Genomic DNA, 18337 nt, shown 5'->3' with positions numbered 1-18337 from the left:
TGGGAGTGTTATGGCAGTTTTACAGTGAGCCTTGCTACTTTGCTGCTGCTATTTAATAACATAACTTACTGAAAGTAAGAGGCTTGAGGGAGGTGAGGCAAGGATAAGTAGTCATGGAGAAATCAGTGTGAAAACGAGAAGAAATTGGTGTGAAGCTGTCTTACAACACCATGGTGTTTGCTTCCTGCTCTAGCTGCTTTCTGTAACTGCTCTGCCAGTTTGGGTATGTGACTGCATCCCAATGAAGCCCATCCCAAGCAAAACAGGACTCTCCATGTATCGGTATCTCTGTAATTCAGAGGAGCCAAAATGATTACCACTAGACATAAAGTGACACATCAATACCACCACAGTGAAGCTGGGGACTAAACCATGTCTCCTCAGCTGCAAATTAATACTTAAAAAAAGGGATCCATCACAAATGGATCATGGCACAAGGAATGCTATCATTAGGGGTTGCAATACTTTATTGAATCACAAGATAAAACTGACTTCTCTGGCTGTTTCTAATATTGCCAACTTATGCTTTTGACTGATATTGCCAATTTTGTTGAATTCATTCAAATATTTTGAAGAGTTTACATTATATGGAAAGCTGCTTGGGTGAGGGACTATATGGAGAAGAGGCATGCAAAGGCAGCACAGGAGTACGAGGATATAAAGGAACTTAAATTCTTTTGAAGACATAAATATGTAACAAGTGGCTGGTGGGTAAAGTATGTTTCCAACATTTCAAACAATGTAAAGACACTTTAAGAGCTTCATTCATTCATAGCATCTTTGCACTCGAGTAGTGCTGCATGAGGAGATATCTGGCCTTCAAGCTAAGCTCCTCTGTAAGCAGCATTCCTGGCTTTGTGTATCAGAGATGAAATTTGTTTGGAATGTTTGCTATAAAAATACCTACGTGTGAACTTACATCAGCAAGAAAGTAACTTGGGCCTGACCTTCTCCAGCTCTGATGTGGTAAGATCCCTCAGTACAGAAACCAGAACTTAGGGAATGACTTGCAACTGATGTTTTCATAGGCTTTGTTTCTGTGCAGGATCTATCCTTGGAACTAGCTGCCCTTGGAAATCAGTGTTTTCTTCCAAACTCCTTTTCTGCTCGGGAGTGACCCAGGGTATGGCACCAGGCTTAATATAACAAAACCAGTTGAGAAACCCTCGCATTGTGTGTGGACTGAACAGCAAAAGCAAATATGCTTCCGAACAGCAGAGGACAGGAGTATTTTCGATCCTTTTACCCTTCAGCCCGTGTTTCTGTTTCAGAAAAGCCATTTTTAGTGGGACAGGAACACTCTACTGTCCCCCCGCGCTTACAGTGTTCCTTAGGGCACTTCCCGAGGAGAGCCGCGGTCCCCTGTGAGGTCCGAAGCGCAGACACAGACCCGCACCCCTCGCTCTGCCGTGACCACACCGGCCCTTCGGGCTCCGCTGCGCCTTTCCCTCGGTGCGTGTGTGCCCAACCCGGGGAGCGCTCTTCCCCACAGGCCCCTCCGCTCTGTACCCTGCGCAGCACGGCCCTCAGCCAGGGCCCGGGATGCCTCAGGCGGCCTCTTCCGCGCCCGCTGCCGGTTACGGGTCCAGCTGCCGGCCCCGGGCTACCCCCGCAGCCCCTCCATGGGGCAAGGCCCGGCCCCCGCTGCCCCCACAGCCCCTCCATGGGGCAAGGCCCGGTCCCCGGTGCCCTCAGCCCCTCCATGGGGCAAGGCCCGGCCCCGGGCTGCCCCCACGGCCCCTCCATGGGGCAAGGCCCGGCCCCCGGTGCCCTCAGACCCTCCACGGGGCAAGGCAAGGCCCGGCCCCCGGTACCCTCAGTCCCTCCATGGGGCAAGGCAAGGCCCGGCCCCCGGTGCCCTCAGACCCTCCATGGGGCAAGGCCCGGTCCCCGGTGCCCTCAGACCCTCCCGCTCCGCCGCCACCTTTGGCGAGCCGCTAGGGGGAGGCGGGGTGCCGCCGCGTCACGTGACGCGGGCGCGCGCTGTCCGTCAGCGGGGTGCGGAGGGAGGGGGAAGCAGCCGTAACAGCCCTCCCCCGTCACGTGACGCGGCCGCCCGGCGGGCGGGCAGGCTCCTCACGTGACCCGCCATGGAGGAGGCGGCGGCGGGGAGGGCGCGCGGCCGCCTCCTCTCGCCGGCCCGCCCCGCCCCCCCCCCCCGCCCTGCGCTCCCCAGTCGGTAGCGGCGCAGGCCGGGTCCGCGGCGCCCAGCGGCCGAACGGGAGGCCATGGACTGAGCGGCACCATGGGAGCCAAGGAGTCCCGCATCGGCTTCCTCAGCTACGACGAGGCCCTGCGAAGGGGTGAGGAGGGTGTGGGGGGGGGGGGGATGTGCGGAGCGAGCCTCGGTGGGGCGGGGAGGGGGCGCGGCGGCTGCGGGTGGGGGGGCCCCGCTCTGCCCCTGTCAGCGGGCGGCGTGAGGCGGCTCCTGGCACCACCATGACAGACCCGGCGCGGAGGCACTTGCGCCGTTCCTGTACCTCAGGCTCCTTCCCCGCCCCCTTCCTCCCCTCCCCTATTTATTTATCCCCCTGCCTCAGCCCTGGGGCCTGGGCAGCAGCCGCGGGCAGGAGCTTCCGTTCCCGGCCGCCTCCACGCCTTGGCAGCGGTTGCCGGTGCCTGCCCGCAGCCGGCCCGGCAGGGAACGGACGGGCCGAGGCACCCGGTTGGCGCTGAGTGCCTCAGACCCTCCTGCCGCCTCGCAACCCTCGGCCCTGCCGTCGCTCTCCCGGCTCCCCTGGAGAACGGCGTTGGGAGCACCGGCCATCCCGGTGTGCCGGGACGTGCCGCGCTGCTCCTGTCACCTCGCGGCTCTCCCATACCTGCCGGCTCCTCGTGTTTACCTGCTGCTGCCCGCGATAGGGAGCGCGCATCCGGCATCGCAGGGCTGGGTGATGGATGTAGCTTGAGTGGGTTATTATGTATGTTGCTGGTTTAGTCCGTTTCTAGATGCCTCCTGGAGAATTTAAAGAGGAACTAGTGAAGGGGAAACATAAACAACCGGAATGCCTGCAGCTGCAGGGCTCCAAGGCGACGGGCAAGCTAAATCCTATCAGCTACCTTGCCTAGAACTGATATCCAAGTCCAAGGACAAAGAGGGGCAGTAATTTTCAGCAGTAAAGGGTTTGCAGGGAGGATAGAGGTTTATTTTAGTAAGTGTTGCTCAGTTGTGCATTGGTCTGATGTAGTACAGTTAAAGCAGTTCACCTGTTTGATATTTAAAGCATTGATAACATTTGTAAAGCTCAAACCAGTACATGGCTGCCCTTTTTATGTCTACTTAAATCTGAGAAGCACGCAGTGATTGGTAAGGGAAAAGTGTGCATGGATGCTGGGTGTTCATTGAAGGAGAAGCAAATGTGAAATGGAATTTAAAATCATTTTAAATTAAATCTTTATTTTTAATGGAGAATTCTCTGAGGGATGCCCTGGAAATGGAGTAATTCTCTGAGGGATGCCATAGGAAATGGAGTAACGTACTGTTGAGCAGGAAAAGCACATGTAAGATGCAAACTCCCTTTCCTTGCAGGTTTTAATCTTAACAGCCTTGAAGAATTTCACTTCTAGTAAGAGTATAGAAAGTCTTTAAAAGCACCGGTGTATGTATTTTTTAGAGGAACTGGAGCTATAAATGTAGCTTGGTAGAGGTATGAAGTTGAATAGAACAAGAAGTGTTTGAAATAAGCTCTGTGGTGGAGAATACCTTCATTTGGTCAACATGTATATTCCAGAGGCCATGAATAAGAAAAATCAAATGTTTTGAATTTGATTTAAACTCTCATTCTGCCTTGCTCTGGATGTTTCATTATGCAAAGTTTACTTGACATAATACTGTTTTCTTTTAAAGTTATGAGGTTGATTTTTAGAAAGTTACTTAAAATTATTTCTTCCACAGTGAATGGAATATTTTGCTTTGATGTTATTCTATCCGTATGAGGCATTTAATACTGTTTTTCTGCAGGAGAACAGAAAAGTTGTTTTAGGCTCTCTAATATAAATTGATGTTTTGCTAAATAACTACATTGTTTACTTAACCAGTGAATCACTGTATGTATAAAAGGGGCTAGTTATCAAAACATTATTTATTAGGCCATTCTTACTTGCACAGAGCCATGCTGGTACTTGTGGTGTTAGAGTGGCCACAAACAGCCTTAGTGGATAAACATAAACATTAACAAAAGAAAGCCAAATATCTTTATGTCCTGTTAGATCCACCTTCTGTAACATTGTGTCCTGGCCGTTAAATGCTCAGAAAGCTTTATATGAGGTCACCTTGTGCAAATTCTTCAACTGGGAATTCCTCACATGTAATCAGTAGTGGTTACCTGGACCTGTAGAATTGTGCGCATTATTGTGGTCATATTTTTGAGTTTTGCTAATTTTAAGCTCAGTTGTTTGGAATGCCTGGAAGAATGCAGTGAGTGCTGCTGGTTCTGTAAGCTTTGGAAAACAAGGCTGCCTTTTAAGCTGTGAATGGCTGCGATTTGATTTATTGCAATTCCATTTTGGGAGTAACCAAAGGTTGTGAAGGTGAGGAGAGTTTTTGTGGTTAAATGCTCACAATATAAATAACCATAGCTAAAATATAACTTCTATTCAAGGAGATGAAAACGTGAGAGCAGTCTTGTGTTAATGGCCTTTTTCACCCTTGAGCATGAGATAGGACTGCAGTTACATATATTTTTTTCCTCCTTGTTGGCACAGACAGCTGACTGCACTGGGGATGACGTGGCTGTGAGGATGGGGATGATGAAGTTGTTTTGTGTCCACCAGTGCAGGTCACACAGAGTCTCATCAGTCTCCCTTTTTCCTTATGTTCTGTAAAATCTGTGTCCAGTTGCATAGTTTGGGAGTGAAAAGTAAGGGATGCTATTTTAGACATCTCTTGTTATGAGCACTGCCAGGTTATAGTCATCTTATTTATAGTAGCCAGAGGCACTACTTTACCTGTTGCTGTAGAAAAGGCATGGGTTCTGAACCTGTGGTGAGAGCTCTTCCTAACCGTTTAGACCTCCTCCTGAGGATGACTTCTTTGTAAGGAGGTGAAATTCATGGACAATTCATTATAGGTCAAGTAAAAGAAGTGCTTCATTCCAAAATGGGCATGAGATTATTGGTTATTTTATCAAGCTTAAGTTTGTGATGGCATAAACTGGAAATGTGGCTCTTGAGCTTGTTGCCTTTTTTTCTTAGCCCTCAGCTGCAACAGCAGTTGTTTCCTAGGGCAGTGCCTCAGGTCAGGCAGACTTTCCTTTTTGGTTTGGTGCCTTTTCCAACTGTGTCTCTGATTTGAGTCCTCATTCTTTCTGAGAGCTGCTCAATGTTAGGCCTTGCTTTACCCCACGGAGGTAGCACTCTAAAGTCTGCCTTATCTTTTGCTTGTTCTGCTGGCAGCCTTGACACTCCATTCCTTAAAGAGCTATGTTTAGGCCAATAAAACTTTATAAAAGGAAGAACTTGCTGTTACTGTTGTATTAGCTCCAGCACAAAAGCTTCTGAGCTGTGTTGTGTACAGAGTATTTCAATAAGGATTCCCTAGGAAAGAGATGGCTGTGTGGTATTGATGGCCAATTTATTCCACAACCCAAAGGACTGCATTTTTCAGTGACTGTTAATGTGTTCAGGAACTTTCAGAATATAATCACAGACAGTGTAAATTTATGAAGGTACTTGGAAATTAGGAGATTACAGAATCTATAGTCAGAGTTTCTGTGAATGCTGCCTAAACCAGATCATGTTAATTCACACCATTTTCAGTTTATGTATGCTAAATATTTAGTCGGGTAGCTGCTTACAAAGAAGTGTCAGTGAATAAGATAGGTCTGTCAAATTTGCACCAGAGGGGATGGTGAGGTTTCCTTTCTGCTTAAATCCAGGTAAAGAAGGGAGAACTGCCACAGTGTTAGTGTGCTCAGTGAGTATACTGTTTGGAGAAATGAATGGCTGCAGATAGATCCATTTCATTGTGTTTTGTGTGCAGTGATCTCAGAAAAAGAGCAAAAAGAAAGAACAAAAATGGTGCTGTCTTTTAAAAATGTACATTCAATTACAGACTGACTAATACTGAGGGAAAACTTGCAGGTATATCAATTTCACAGGATTTTCCTCTGGAGAGGTCATGAAATAGTAATTTGTGAAGGCAGTTTTCTTTCATGTTTGTGCATCTCAAAGATGCCACCAATTGGAGAACATCAATCCTGTCAAAGCAATGAAAACACGCTTTAAGCCAAAAAAAGTGTGCTTCCCAAAAATGACTGATGTTCTGTGATGGGCAGAGGATAAATCTTGCTAATGACCTTTTGTGTCTTGGTTGAATTTGAGAAATAGCTACATTGTTTTATTTAAATCAAGGCATATATATGTGGTGTCTGATCATTAACATCCTCAAAGGTACAGATATAATAAATCTGACAAAAGGATGATGGACAACTTGTGCAAATATGTAATCATTTATTTGAGGTTGTCTTAATCTCAGCCTGGTACAAAATCCATGGACTCAGCCCTTGAGCCCAGAGAAAATCACTTTTTATTACTCCTGATTATAAAATTAACTTTTTAAATCCCAGATGATATTTTTAGGAAAAATGGTCAGGGAACCATTTTAGTGATTTATTCTTTTCTTTCTGTATCCCATGAAGGCAGTTGTACTTGCTTTTCCTTCACATCTGAAAAGCAGTGCTTGGATGCCAGAGGCAGGTGAAGATTCTTTGGGATATGTTGGTCTCTGTCAGGCAGTTTTTTTCTTTTAGCTCACAATGAATAGGATCCCCTGTTGAGACAGTGTAGATTATACAGCAAGACTTATGTCAGCCAGTATTTGATGACTTTAGGTCTCTGTCCTACAATTAAAGCAGGTATGAATGCATAGCTTCACGCTTCCTGTTTATAAATCTGTAGAGCTGCAAGTAGCTGCTCAAATTCAGAGAGCAGTAATTATTTCACAACTCTGGCATTCACTTCTGATACTTGTTTCGGGAGGGTACCTCTGTAGTCCTGGTTGAGCATGTGCTGCAATGCACAAATGACTCGGGGAATTCTGCTTCCACGAACTGATGAAAAGAGGTTGCTGTAAGAGGAGAGGTTATTTATCAGTCATTCATCTGTTAAGTTGCAGTGACCACTTTCTCTTCTTTCAGTTCAGGTTCCAAGTTTAGAGAAGTGTACTCAGTGGTTTTCAACCTCTTCTTTTAACTGCTCAAGTTATTTCCTATTGGAATGAGGAACATTTGTACGGTGGACTTAAGTTAGCTAACAGTAAGTTTCCTTTCCTGAGATGTCTTCTGTTGTCTTTAGAAGTTCTTTACAAAATACCAGTTGAAAACTTACAAATTTGAGGGAAATGTTGTCTCCTGCTTAGGCTTCTGTGAATGCTGTGGTCCTGACGGAGCTGACTGCATGCTTTCTAGTAGGTTTTCAGTAATTCTTAGGTGGTGGCCAAGTCCCTCTGTACCAAGTGGGGCAGTACCTTGGTAAGTGCTCAAATGCTGTATCTGCAGCAATAAAAGTGGGTTTAAGAATGTAGGTATCTCATAAACAAGAAACAGTTCAATATCTTAAAGTGAAAAGACCTTAAAACCTTTAAATACGGTTCAGTAAATTTTGGGAGTCCTCTGGTTTCTCACTTCAGCAGGTGAATTGTGTCTCTACATAACAGTAGTTTCATAGTATTAGATGCATTTTTGTCCTGTCAGCGTGGTACTAGAGATTTGAATCAAAGTGGTCAGGAAAGCTGCCAAGTGAGTGTAAATATATAATATTCCAGCCATGTTGGCTGGAAGTTAAAGGGTAAGCTGAACAAATCCTGATTTTGAGTGTTAAACATCTTGATAGAGGCTGAAAGTACACTATCAGGCTATTACAGACACAATGTATTATCTTCTATTGATGTAGACTAAAACTGAGTACTCAAAACATGTATTTGTTGTATAGATTATATGCCTATATATCTCATAGGTCATACAGCTGTTGCTTGTCCTGCTTTGTTTCTTGTATTTCAGTCATTGAAGTAATTATTTTAATGGGCACCTCTTTCTGATCACTTTCTAGTTTTCACTCCTGGCTTTTTGTTTTTATTAAATACCCATACTGGGCTGAGTTCACTGTTGGCTCAGTTTCAAGCACAAAGTTGACTGGGTAACCTCCTGAGATTCTTTCCTACCATATAGATTCTATGAAATATTTCTGTTCATCTTGAATTTTGTAAAGCCTTGTTTTTGTGAAATACAACATCAGGGTCTTATGTCTACCTGACAGTGTTCTACAGGGAAAATAAAATAAGACCAAAATAGAAACTGGAAGCTTTTCAAAATGATGTGGAGCATCTCTAATGAAATATGAAGGGGGGGGGGGGGGAAGAAAGAGGGGACTGCTTGAGTCCTGTTGTACTTGACTTATAACAGCATCAGACTTTCTGGCTGCTGGCGCTGTAGAAGAAATGAGTAAAACAACACTCACCCCCTTCTCCTCAAAGGGAAGTCAGAAAAGCATTCAGTTCCTTAAGACTTAGACAAAAATCATGGTCAAAAACTGGGCCTGTGAAGGGATGGCAGGCTTTGTGAGAATGAAAAAGAACGTAACATCAGCGAGTGATGTGATTAGGTGAGGCACGATATGTCTATGTAATCCTATAAATCAAGATTATTATAGAACTGCTGCTTTGTGATAGGGCTGATTATTATGTTTCTGTATTTGGAAACAAATAACCCCAGATGTTATTAATGTCTGTAATTTAACAGAATATCTTCTGAAAGTTGAGTACATTTTTGGTTAGGTTGTGAATTTCTACATTGGTTCTAAATTATTTGGTATATGGGAAGTGCCAAGTAGGTCTAATGAGTCGTATGTCCTTGAGCTCTTATGGCATCTGTATGACTTAGCTACTAATTATTTTTAACATAATCCTGCTTTCTCTTTTTCATCCTGGAAGTTCCAAATACAGTGAGCATACAGAAAAAGGAGGGAGGAGGGGATAGAGCAAGTGTTGCATTTTCAAATACCATAACTCTTTTTGTCCACTGACTTAGCTATTGCAAGGGCTGTTGTAACCCAGAGCTGCTCAGTTGGGGTTTTTAAGGCATCCTGGGTTATTTCCTAGTAGTCTGTTAATTGTAAAGATTTGCTCAATGAGGAGCTGTGCATCCACTTGAGTCCTGTAGGGCTGGATAGGTGCTGTGTTCCTCCTTGGGTTGGGAATTGTGGTCTTATTTTACTGTAGCTGACTGAGGGATTGCACCAAGAAATGCTTGCTGTTTCATTGTGGAACCTTGGAGTTGGGTACTTATGGATGCCTGTAAAGTGGTATTCTTCACTAGTATAAGAGTGAGACTTTTTCTGCCTGCCCTTAACTGAAAAGTTTTGCCTTTGTAATGAGTGTGGTGTTTGCTGTCCACTCTGTTGCTGTGCCCTTGGTATCTATTATCAGTACTGAACTATTTGGTGGAAACTTACAGAATTATTCTGAATAACATGTGGGACTTGGTGTTCAGTGGAGGCTACTCAGGAGCACACAGCGTATGATTGAGCTGCCCAGCTTCTCTTCAGGCGAGCTCCAGTTGAGTGTCATTAACTGCTAGCTGTGTTCTACAAGGACATGCAGTGGAAAGTGTGCTGAAGGTATACATACAGGTCTTCAAGTTCTGCATGCGTGTTTTCTGAACTGCGTTTTACAATCTAGTCTTTGATATTGTTCATAATAAAACTGATGATTTCCTAGTTAAAGCTTCTTTATAGGAAGAAAGTTCTGGAGGTTAATTCTAAGTAGTCTGAATTACTGTGAATGTCCATGTGATATTTTGCAGTATTGAAAAACTACAAAAAGCATCTTTAACATCTAATTTTCATATGAAAAAGTCATTTACATAATGAGACAATGAAGCCTTTGGGCAAAGATGAATGTAAAAGAAAAAGCCATTAAGGTAGATTCTGCCTAAGAGTTTGAAAGGATCTAATTCACAAAACTTTGAATACTATGTTATTGCTAGCACTTACTGGAATGAAAATACCCTGCTTGCCTAAAGAGTGGCAAAATCCTAATGCACTTTCTCTTTGTGATTTCTTCAGGGACATCTTACTTTTGCTAGTGAGGACTGTGTCTGTATATCTTTAGTGTTTTCAGCTTAGCTGTGTATAATACTTAGCATTTCCTTTTTTACCTATGAATTTTAACACCTCTGAAGTGTTTTCTTAATGAGCTTGTGTTTACAGTTGAGCAAGGCTGGGTAATCCTTATAGGTAGGGATGCGTTTGGAAAGAGTGCATCTCTTTCAACTGCAGTTTTATGAAATCAGTGTAAAAGCTCTTCTGGATTCCTGATTCTTAGAGGCTATGAGCTGGGTTCAGGTCTTGGTTTGAAACAAAATGTGTCTGCATACACTTCGTAGTCATTCACCAAATCTGTTTAAGAACTGCTGCAGCCACAGCATTTTCCTGTGCAGACCAGTAAATCATTCACTATAATGACAATACAAAAAATCTCCTTTGTGATTTTAGTGTACTATGGACACATGGCTGAGCTTTAGGAACCAGAAGACTGTGTTTCTTGGTTAAATAATCTAATAAGTTAGTATATTCTAGAAAATGAAAGGGTAATTTTGTTGATTTACAGCAAGGTTTTTGTATAGTTTTGACGCAAAATGGGACATGCCTGAGAAAGGTTTAGACAAATGATAGTCAAGACAGTTTGGACAGGGTTTATTTCCCATTGTATGCATAACTTACGTTAAAATGGTGCAAGTGCTGAAATAGTTACTTATGTGAATCATTGCTGCCACTAAAGTAATGAGCTATCACAGGTAGGGTGACTTGGAATATCCAGTGACATGCCATGATCTCTGACATGTTTACACCCTTCTCTCCCCTCTCCTTTTAGTCTGTCTCAACAATAATGAGCCTCTTGTATCCCATGGAAATATGCTGGTAAGGTTAGAAGCTTATTGTGCTTGGCTTGTGGTGCATTTGGGGCAAAATAATGCTCTTTTTTCTGGAATGGTATTCATAATCTGCATAGGTTAATGCATTCAGTAATGCATTAAGGTGCAATGTGCTGAAAGCAATCCGGAGATTCTGGTACTTGGATGCTGTTGAAACTACCAGGACAGCCCCTTAATCATAATGAGTATCTCTGGACGAACTGAGGAAATGGGCAGAAATATCATCTGGCTTTACACATTACCATACACTTGTTTTTAAACAGCCAGTGAGGCAACCTGTACCTTAAAGGGGATTTGAGTTCTCTTCTAGTCATGTTCTCCACAGGTACATGCCATGAGCCTCAAGGAAAGGCAGCACAGAACTAGCCTGCAGGGAGGCAGCCACGTCAGTCATCAGTGCCACACATGCTTCTAACCAGTAACTACAAAAGAAAACACAATGATACCTTTCAGTGTCTTGTAAAACACTTATTTTGATGATTATTATAAAGGAGAAACCCTTCAGAGTTTCTCTTAGAGTCTGAATTGGACCAAGAAGTTATGAGAGGCAGTGTCACCAGGCCAGAAGAGAAGGGATAATTGCATTCTGTAGAAAAATGTATTCTTCATTCTTTAACAATAAAACCTATTAAAGCCGTTTGGAATTCTTCCTCATAAGCCGTGTTTTTTATTCATTGTGTCTTGTCTTTTTGTGAGCTGGTCTTTCAGTTGTCATCTGCTCATATGATTTAATTTCATGTCAAGTATTTAATATAGAATGGGTACTTACATTTCTTTTGTGTTTTGAATTGATATTCCTTATCTTAATTTCAAGTGGTAGTGGAAATGCTCAGGTTTTGTCCTGTGGCAGGCTGCTTTGGCAGCAAGTCACGAACTGAAATGCTTTAACAGGTATATGCTACTGTCTCAGTGGAGCTCTACAACAAACAGTTGTCTTAAATGTTTAATTTTATCACTTTAATTTGGATTTTTTTTTCTTCTAAAATTCTGAAACCTTGAATGAAAAAGATGTGGGAGAAACTCAGAAACCTGAGCAGAACAGGAGGTGCCAGATTTAATGGCCGTGGATGTAGAGGAAAAAGAACTGAAAGTATTGGGAGAGTAATTATGAGAACTTCAGTTTCACAGATTGAATTTGTTCTAAAAATGAACTTGAATATGGTTTCATGACTCTATTTCGGGCTGAAGAAGCACTTCCTTTCAATCCATGTTTCTCATTGTTAGGTGTTATCCAGAAACAAAATCTAACTTTGCACTGGAAATTTCCTAGTCTTGTCATAAAGACTTTTACCCCTTTTTCCTTGACAATGTGATATAGTTAAATCCTGGATGTTAGTTTAAAAGTTAGATAAGTGGATTAGCACTTCACATAGCTGGAGCAGCATTGTTTTAAGAAGCAGCAGTTAGTACAGTCAGTGTAGCCTGCTCTGCCTTCTGTGAGGATGTGAACAAAGGTTGTTATCAGTGGAAAAATAATAGAAGAACTTTTTCATCCCTGTTTTCCAGTCCTCCAGCCAACAGCATCATTTTTCTTTTCCTGAAGAATTAGAATCACTCTTTTCACCACTAGCAAATTCCCCACTTCATTGTGTTACCTGCAGTTCAGCATTGTCTTCTAATCACCTTGCTTAAAGAACAGTTGTGTAACTATTTTGTGTAAACTAATCTTATTCTTTCAGTAATGAGTAGATTGCAATGCAGACAGGTTAAAGGAGGAAGGAGCCATAATATACACTAATTCTAATGTAGAACACGGGCAAAATATCTGCAGAAGCATGAATATTACAAGAACAGAATATTTCATAAACATATCTTCATTTAAAATGTTCATAGGTTATTATCTAGATGTCCTGCTTCTAGCAGAGGCTGTAATGTCCTTGAGGGTATCCTGTGAGTCTCTTCAGGGATTCAAAGGAGACATTCCAACTGCTGACGCTATGTAGCTCTTTAGTGTTAAGTTGTTCTGATACCTTTTCAGTTTGTGTGAAACAACAGCGTGTTTATATGGAGTTCTGCAGTTTGAGTCATCACATCAACCTCAGCTGGTCAGCAGCAGTGAAATGACTGGAAGATTGTTTCCCAGGCAGCTGTTACATGGTGTATCTGAATTGGCTGGTTTATTCTTCTGAAAGTAGGACCTTAGGAATAGTATACATCTAATGATGAATGTTTCTAGAGACAAATTCTTTAACAGAGCACAGATATACTTAAAGCTGGTGTGGTGTCCTTCAGGATAGTGCTTCAAAATGTTGGTCCTTGGATGTTAGTGGAGATTTCTCTTAGTTGTAGGTGCAGCAGTGGAAATGGAGTTTGGAAATAATGATACTGATTGTTTGCTCTTGTCTGTTAAATATATCTCTGATTCAGTTCTTGGTGTTCTACTGACCATAGAATAGGGTCCTGAAATGAACAACATGGTTTTGTTTTATTTCTTGACCATATAGACTGCTGTCTCTGTTTGTGATTCTGTGTTGAGTTGTAAGCCATTTACAGCTTGTGCAGCAGAGTGGTGGTGATGTGTTTATAACAGTCTAACAGAAGACATTAATTTGTGACCTGACACAAAAATACTTCGCATTGCATTTGTGTTTGAGATTATATAAACAAATGTATTGAGAATAGGAAGACTTGGAACACAGAGCTTTTTGTTGTCCATCAGCTGTGTGTATATGTACATATGTGCAGTGTGTTTGTGCCAAAACACTTGACTTGCAAGTGAGTAATATTTTTCTTTTAACTTCACAGAATCACAGAATCAACCAGGCTGGAAAAGCCTTTTAGGCTCATCCAGTCCAACCGTTCCCATCACTGCCAAGGCCACCACTGACCCATGGCACTGAGGGCCACATCTACACAGTGTGTGAACACTTCCAGGCACAGTGACTCCAGCACTGTCCTGGGCAGCCTGTTCCAATGCCTGAGCACCCTTTGGGGAAGGAATTGTTCCTCATCTCCGTCTAAACCTCCCTGGTACAGCTTGAGGCCATTTCCTCAAGTTCTTTCTTTCTTTCTTTCTTTCTTTCTTTCTTTCTTTCTTTCTTTCTTTCTTTCTGTCTGTCTGTCTGTCTTCAAAGAACCTGGACTGATTAGCTTTGCGTGAAGCAAACACAATCCAAATAGTAATGTCTGTGTGTCCTGATGGACTTTATAGATGGATAAAACAGGCTGGTGATGCTTATTACTGGCATTCTTTTTGAGGATGGTAACTGTGAGAAGTAAGCTCTTTGAAGAATAAAAGCATCACATAAGTGCTAAGTATTCATGTTACAGAAAATTGGCAAATCCTATTGTAGTAACGAAATCTTCTGTCTCCGCACACAAGATGTTAAACCTTTGATATGAATTATAGTTCAGTCTAAAACGAGGATGAGCCACTACTACCAAACCTCAAAGAACAGACAGGAGCAAAAACTTAGGGGAGGCAGGATATTTTGGCTTTGTTTTCCCCCAGAATATTCTCCAGTGGATCCCTTTTTGGCATACAGGGGTGGGTGTGGAGGTTTTCTTTTTAGTCAGAGCTGGTTCATTTATCTCAATTGTACTTTGCAATTTGTTCTTCCTATTTGGGGTTGTTACCAAGCTTGCTCTACGTTCACTTGCACATTTTTGCCTCTTTGAAGCTTTTTAGTAATTGCTTTGGTTCTTGACAACTGCAGAACCGCAGCCATTAAGTCACAATAAAGACTAATGAAAAAAGTAATAAAATTTCCATGTATAACTAGGATGAAGATTCCTGGGGGAAATACTGAGCGAGTGATTACAGGGAAGATAATTGTCTGGATAGAGAATTATATGCCCTTTGAGTTTGATATTGAACCTGTAAACCTGTCGCTTAGAAATCCAAATATTAGAGTTCTTCAAACCTGAGCTGAAAGTCAGGAGGGGTTTGGGGTGGGTGAAGTTGGTTTTCCAAAGGATGGTCGAGTTGTCTGTTCTGTTAAAATTCAGGGTTGGTTATTTTTAGTGCAGAATAAGTGCAACACTGTGCTCATGGTGGCAAATTACCGCTTGCTTTGTAGATTTGAGATCTGCAGGGCTGGTGGTGTCCTTTTGGTTTCAGTTTTATGGGGTTTTTAGGGGCCTGATGTAGCAAGCTGGCTTGCATCCAGTAGTGACATTGGAAGTTCTAACTCTGTGTATGTGTTTGTAGAGTTTTGTGGGCATTTGGATGCTTCCAATTCTGGGGAAAAGTACCAGCCTACTAGGTAAGATACTTTAGTCAGATGAGCTCCAAGTTTATTGACCCTTTACCTTAAATGAACTTCTTATCCTCTGTTTTTTCTCTTCCTGCTTATGTAGTAATTAGTTTCCTGTTTTGATTTCCAGCATTGTCACTACACTGTGGTTTTTTACCTTGGCTTTTCTCTTCTCTTTTTTGGCTGGCCACCTTTATACTAGAATAAATGATTTCATGTAGCCAAATAAAATATTTTAAGCTTTTGAGACAAAGATTTTATCAGCTTTTTGGTGCTGTTACTGCTATTCATACTAATGGAAGTGATGATATGCATGTTTCTTTTGTGGTTCTGGTGCAAATAGAGGCTATGAAACCAGTCATTTGTTTTCAGCTGCTTTCTCTAATAAGATGAAAAGAAAGAAAATGGGTATGTGCATTGTGTCTATGTCCAGTTAGTTACAGATTATGTAAACTGGCTTTCAGTTTATAGTAGCCCAGGCTGATTAACTCCACCTACCCTCAGTTAAACTCTTGGAATTCTGTCCTTTTTACTGATTAAAGAAGCTTCTTAGTAGTAGCTTACAGTACTTTTAAAGAGTAGATCATTTATCAAACATCTGTCTGATGTAGATTAGAATTTGTATTCATTTGAGGGTTGAGACAATTAAGAAATGGAGAGGTTTAAGTGTCTCTCGCCTGAATGTCTTGGGCAGTATCAAGAGTTCAAGTGCTGTGCTTTTATTCTGACCTTTTCCTACAACAGACAGCTGCATGCTTTTGAAAGCTGCAGTTTGTATGTCATTCTGTATCACCACAGCATTTTACAATAGTTGTGCCTGCATTTTGGTGGGTAGGGGAAGAATCATTGCAAAGGAACGTGTTTTTGTGGCTGGCCTGACCTTCCTGATAAATAGTAAATAGGAATTTAAAATGCATTCGTTGTACTTGCTCTCACTGAGCGTGTCACAGGGAAGGTGTATTGTAGTTATGTTATATAAGCTGTAATAAATCCATTAAGCCTGACTAACCACTTCTTTTAACCTTTAGACAAGTTCCCTTAAAAATGAGTATGTTTCTTGCAATGCTCAGCATTCACGTGTGGACTGTTGCATCTTAAAGCACCTTTGAGAAGGTGTTGCTTCTCTTCTGTGCCTCTGTAAATCTTTACACTTCTTTTGCAAGGGCATTGGAGAGCAGCCATATGCTGAAAGATAGGAAGATAAGTTTCTTTGTTGGTCCTTGCTTCAGGTGCAGGTTAGTTACTGGTGCCAAGAGGGGCTGTAGTGCATGGCAGTTATATTCTTGGCCTCAGTAGTGTTTCTAGTGCTGCCTCATTAAAAAAGAGTAAATTATGGAAGTTTAAAACTCCTTTCTTGCAGTATTTAAATAAAGCATGGTATTGGGGTGATCTGCACAAACCTTAGCTTAGATTCGTTAGTCTCTAAGGATTTATGACACAGTATGCAATGTAGGTACTTCGATTAGTGATGAATTGGCTTAGATGTAGCAGTTCTCCTCTATGTTTCTAAATCAGGAAGTGAACAAGCAAAAGTACCAGTATTAGATGTATTTAGTTATGTAGTCATATTTTTATGATGACTCAGTAAATTTTACTAGTAGTCTTGTAACAGCAGAGTAACTTTTGCTGAGACAGGTATTTGCTTCCCAGCTTGCTGAGTTTTGCATGGATATTTGTTGTATGAGGTTGTCCTGGGCTTTTCAGTATGACCTTTGTCTTGAAGTGCAGAGGTTGTGCTGTACCTTGAACCATACATTACTCACAATGCATTTAAAAACTTTCCAAGCCAAAGACAAGAAGGTGGGGTGGGATTATTGCTACAGGATGTGAAATGAAGATAAAATGAACAGAGAATGTGTCTGCAAAACTTGCCAAAACTCCATTGTAAGGGTTGGTTTCCTCCGGCTTAGTTTAGTTCAACAGAACTTAAGGTATATCTAAAGCTGTTACTTCACCATTACAGAATGGCTAAGCAAAAAAGAATAGTATCTGCTTCTTGAAGAGCAACTGTGATACATCAGTTATGGTTTTATGTATACTCTTTGGGCTACAATTTTTATACAAAACTTGGTATTGAGCTTAGCTGACTGAGCACATGTAAACACTGCAGAGCAGTAGACAGTAAATTCTGCAGATAATTAACCCTGGTTTTACACACCCCTCTTAGCTTTAAGGAGGCAGAGGGCAGTAACTTCAGGGGTGTTGCCTGCCTTTCTTTTTCAAGTGGAACATGCTATCTAAAGCCCAGAATGTTGGTATCTGCATCAATGTAGCATCTTCCTTTTTTTCTGAGACAGATTCCCTGCAGCTCCCATTTATTATACCAGTGACGCAGCTGGTGGGGATCCCCTCTGAAATTCAGGTCACTTTTATATGTGTGGCAAAATAAGGTTTAAGTCTAGAGTTAGGGGTCTAAGCATGCATAATTTGAGCTTCCGTGCAGTTTGATCCTAACAGGAAAGTTCTATGATGACTTGGTGATAAACATGTGGAGTGAAAGCGATACAGAGAGGGTGGCTCCCAGCACAGGACTGTTTTGGAAGGCATTGTGCAAACCATTACTTGGACAGATATGAATTTAAAAGAATTAGTAGAGTTGTAAATCCATATAAACAGTATTAAGTGTAGGTAACACCATTAAACCAAAACCACCCTCAGCAGCTGGATGAGCTGTAGGTTTATTACAATTACTTTCAGTGGTGACATTTTTAGCTGAGGTTTCATGGTTTCATTTAAACATTATTAAACAAACTGGGGCTCGAATATTCTCTGGTGAGTTGGATGCAGCAGTAATCTTCAGTTAAACTGTCTTTAACTTTACTGGAAACCATCCAGCTAACATAGCATTGAGGAGGTTTGTGTAAGTACAGTTACCTAGACAGAATGGCACAGTCTGTGACTGTTCCTTTTATGGAAAAGACCATTTGTTTCAGTGGTGGTTCTTGGAATTGGGCAGATATGTTTTGAAGACTTACAATACAGTAGCTAAATACTGAAGCTTGGTTTTATTCTTTTGAATTACAACCTTACAGTAAAAAGTTAGCTTCTGTAATCTTCAAGTGTGAAGAATCAGATGTGCAGTTCCAATTGTGCGGCTTTTAATATTGAAGTTGTGCCACCTGTTACTGGTAGGAGTGATGTGGAGATGGTGTTTGCTCTGTTGACTACTATAAGCTTATTTTGGGAAGCCTTACGTGTTCTGTTTTTCACTGT

At 42.0% G+C, this 18337-nt stretch overlaps 1 protein-coding gene across 2 annotated transcripts in view; it reads left to right on the top strand.

Moving 5' to 3' along the window:
* Positions 1 to 2196: 2196 nt before the first annotated feature.
* The window catches only part of USP32 (ubiquitin specific peptidase 32), a 72310-nt gene continuing 56169 nt past the window's right edge, over positions 2197 to 18337 (top strand). For both annotated transcript variants that reach the window (XM_034068860.1, XM_034068859.1), the window contains exon 1: positions 2197 to 2303. In XM_034068860.1, coding sequence (XP_033924751.1) covers positions 2246 to 2303 — 58 coding nt within the window. In that variant the 5' untranslated portion in view covers positions 2197 to 2245. The remainder of the gene's footprint in view (positions 2304 to 18337) is intronic.

This window comes from Melopsittacus undulatus, chromosome 13, assembly GCF_012275295.1.
Source record: "Melopsittacus undulatus isolate bMelUnd1 chromosome 13, bMelUnd1.mat.Z, whole genome shotgun sequence".
NCBI classification, from domain to species: Eukaryota; Metazoa; Chordata; class Aves; order Psittaciformes; family Psittaculidae; genus Melopsittacus; species Melopsittacus undulatus.
The sequence above is the reverse complement of the archived record's forward strand: the minus strand, read 5'-3'. Positions and strand labels throughout refer to the sequence as shown.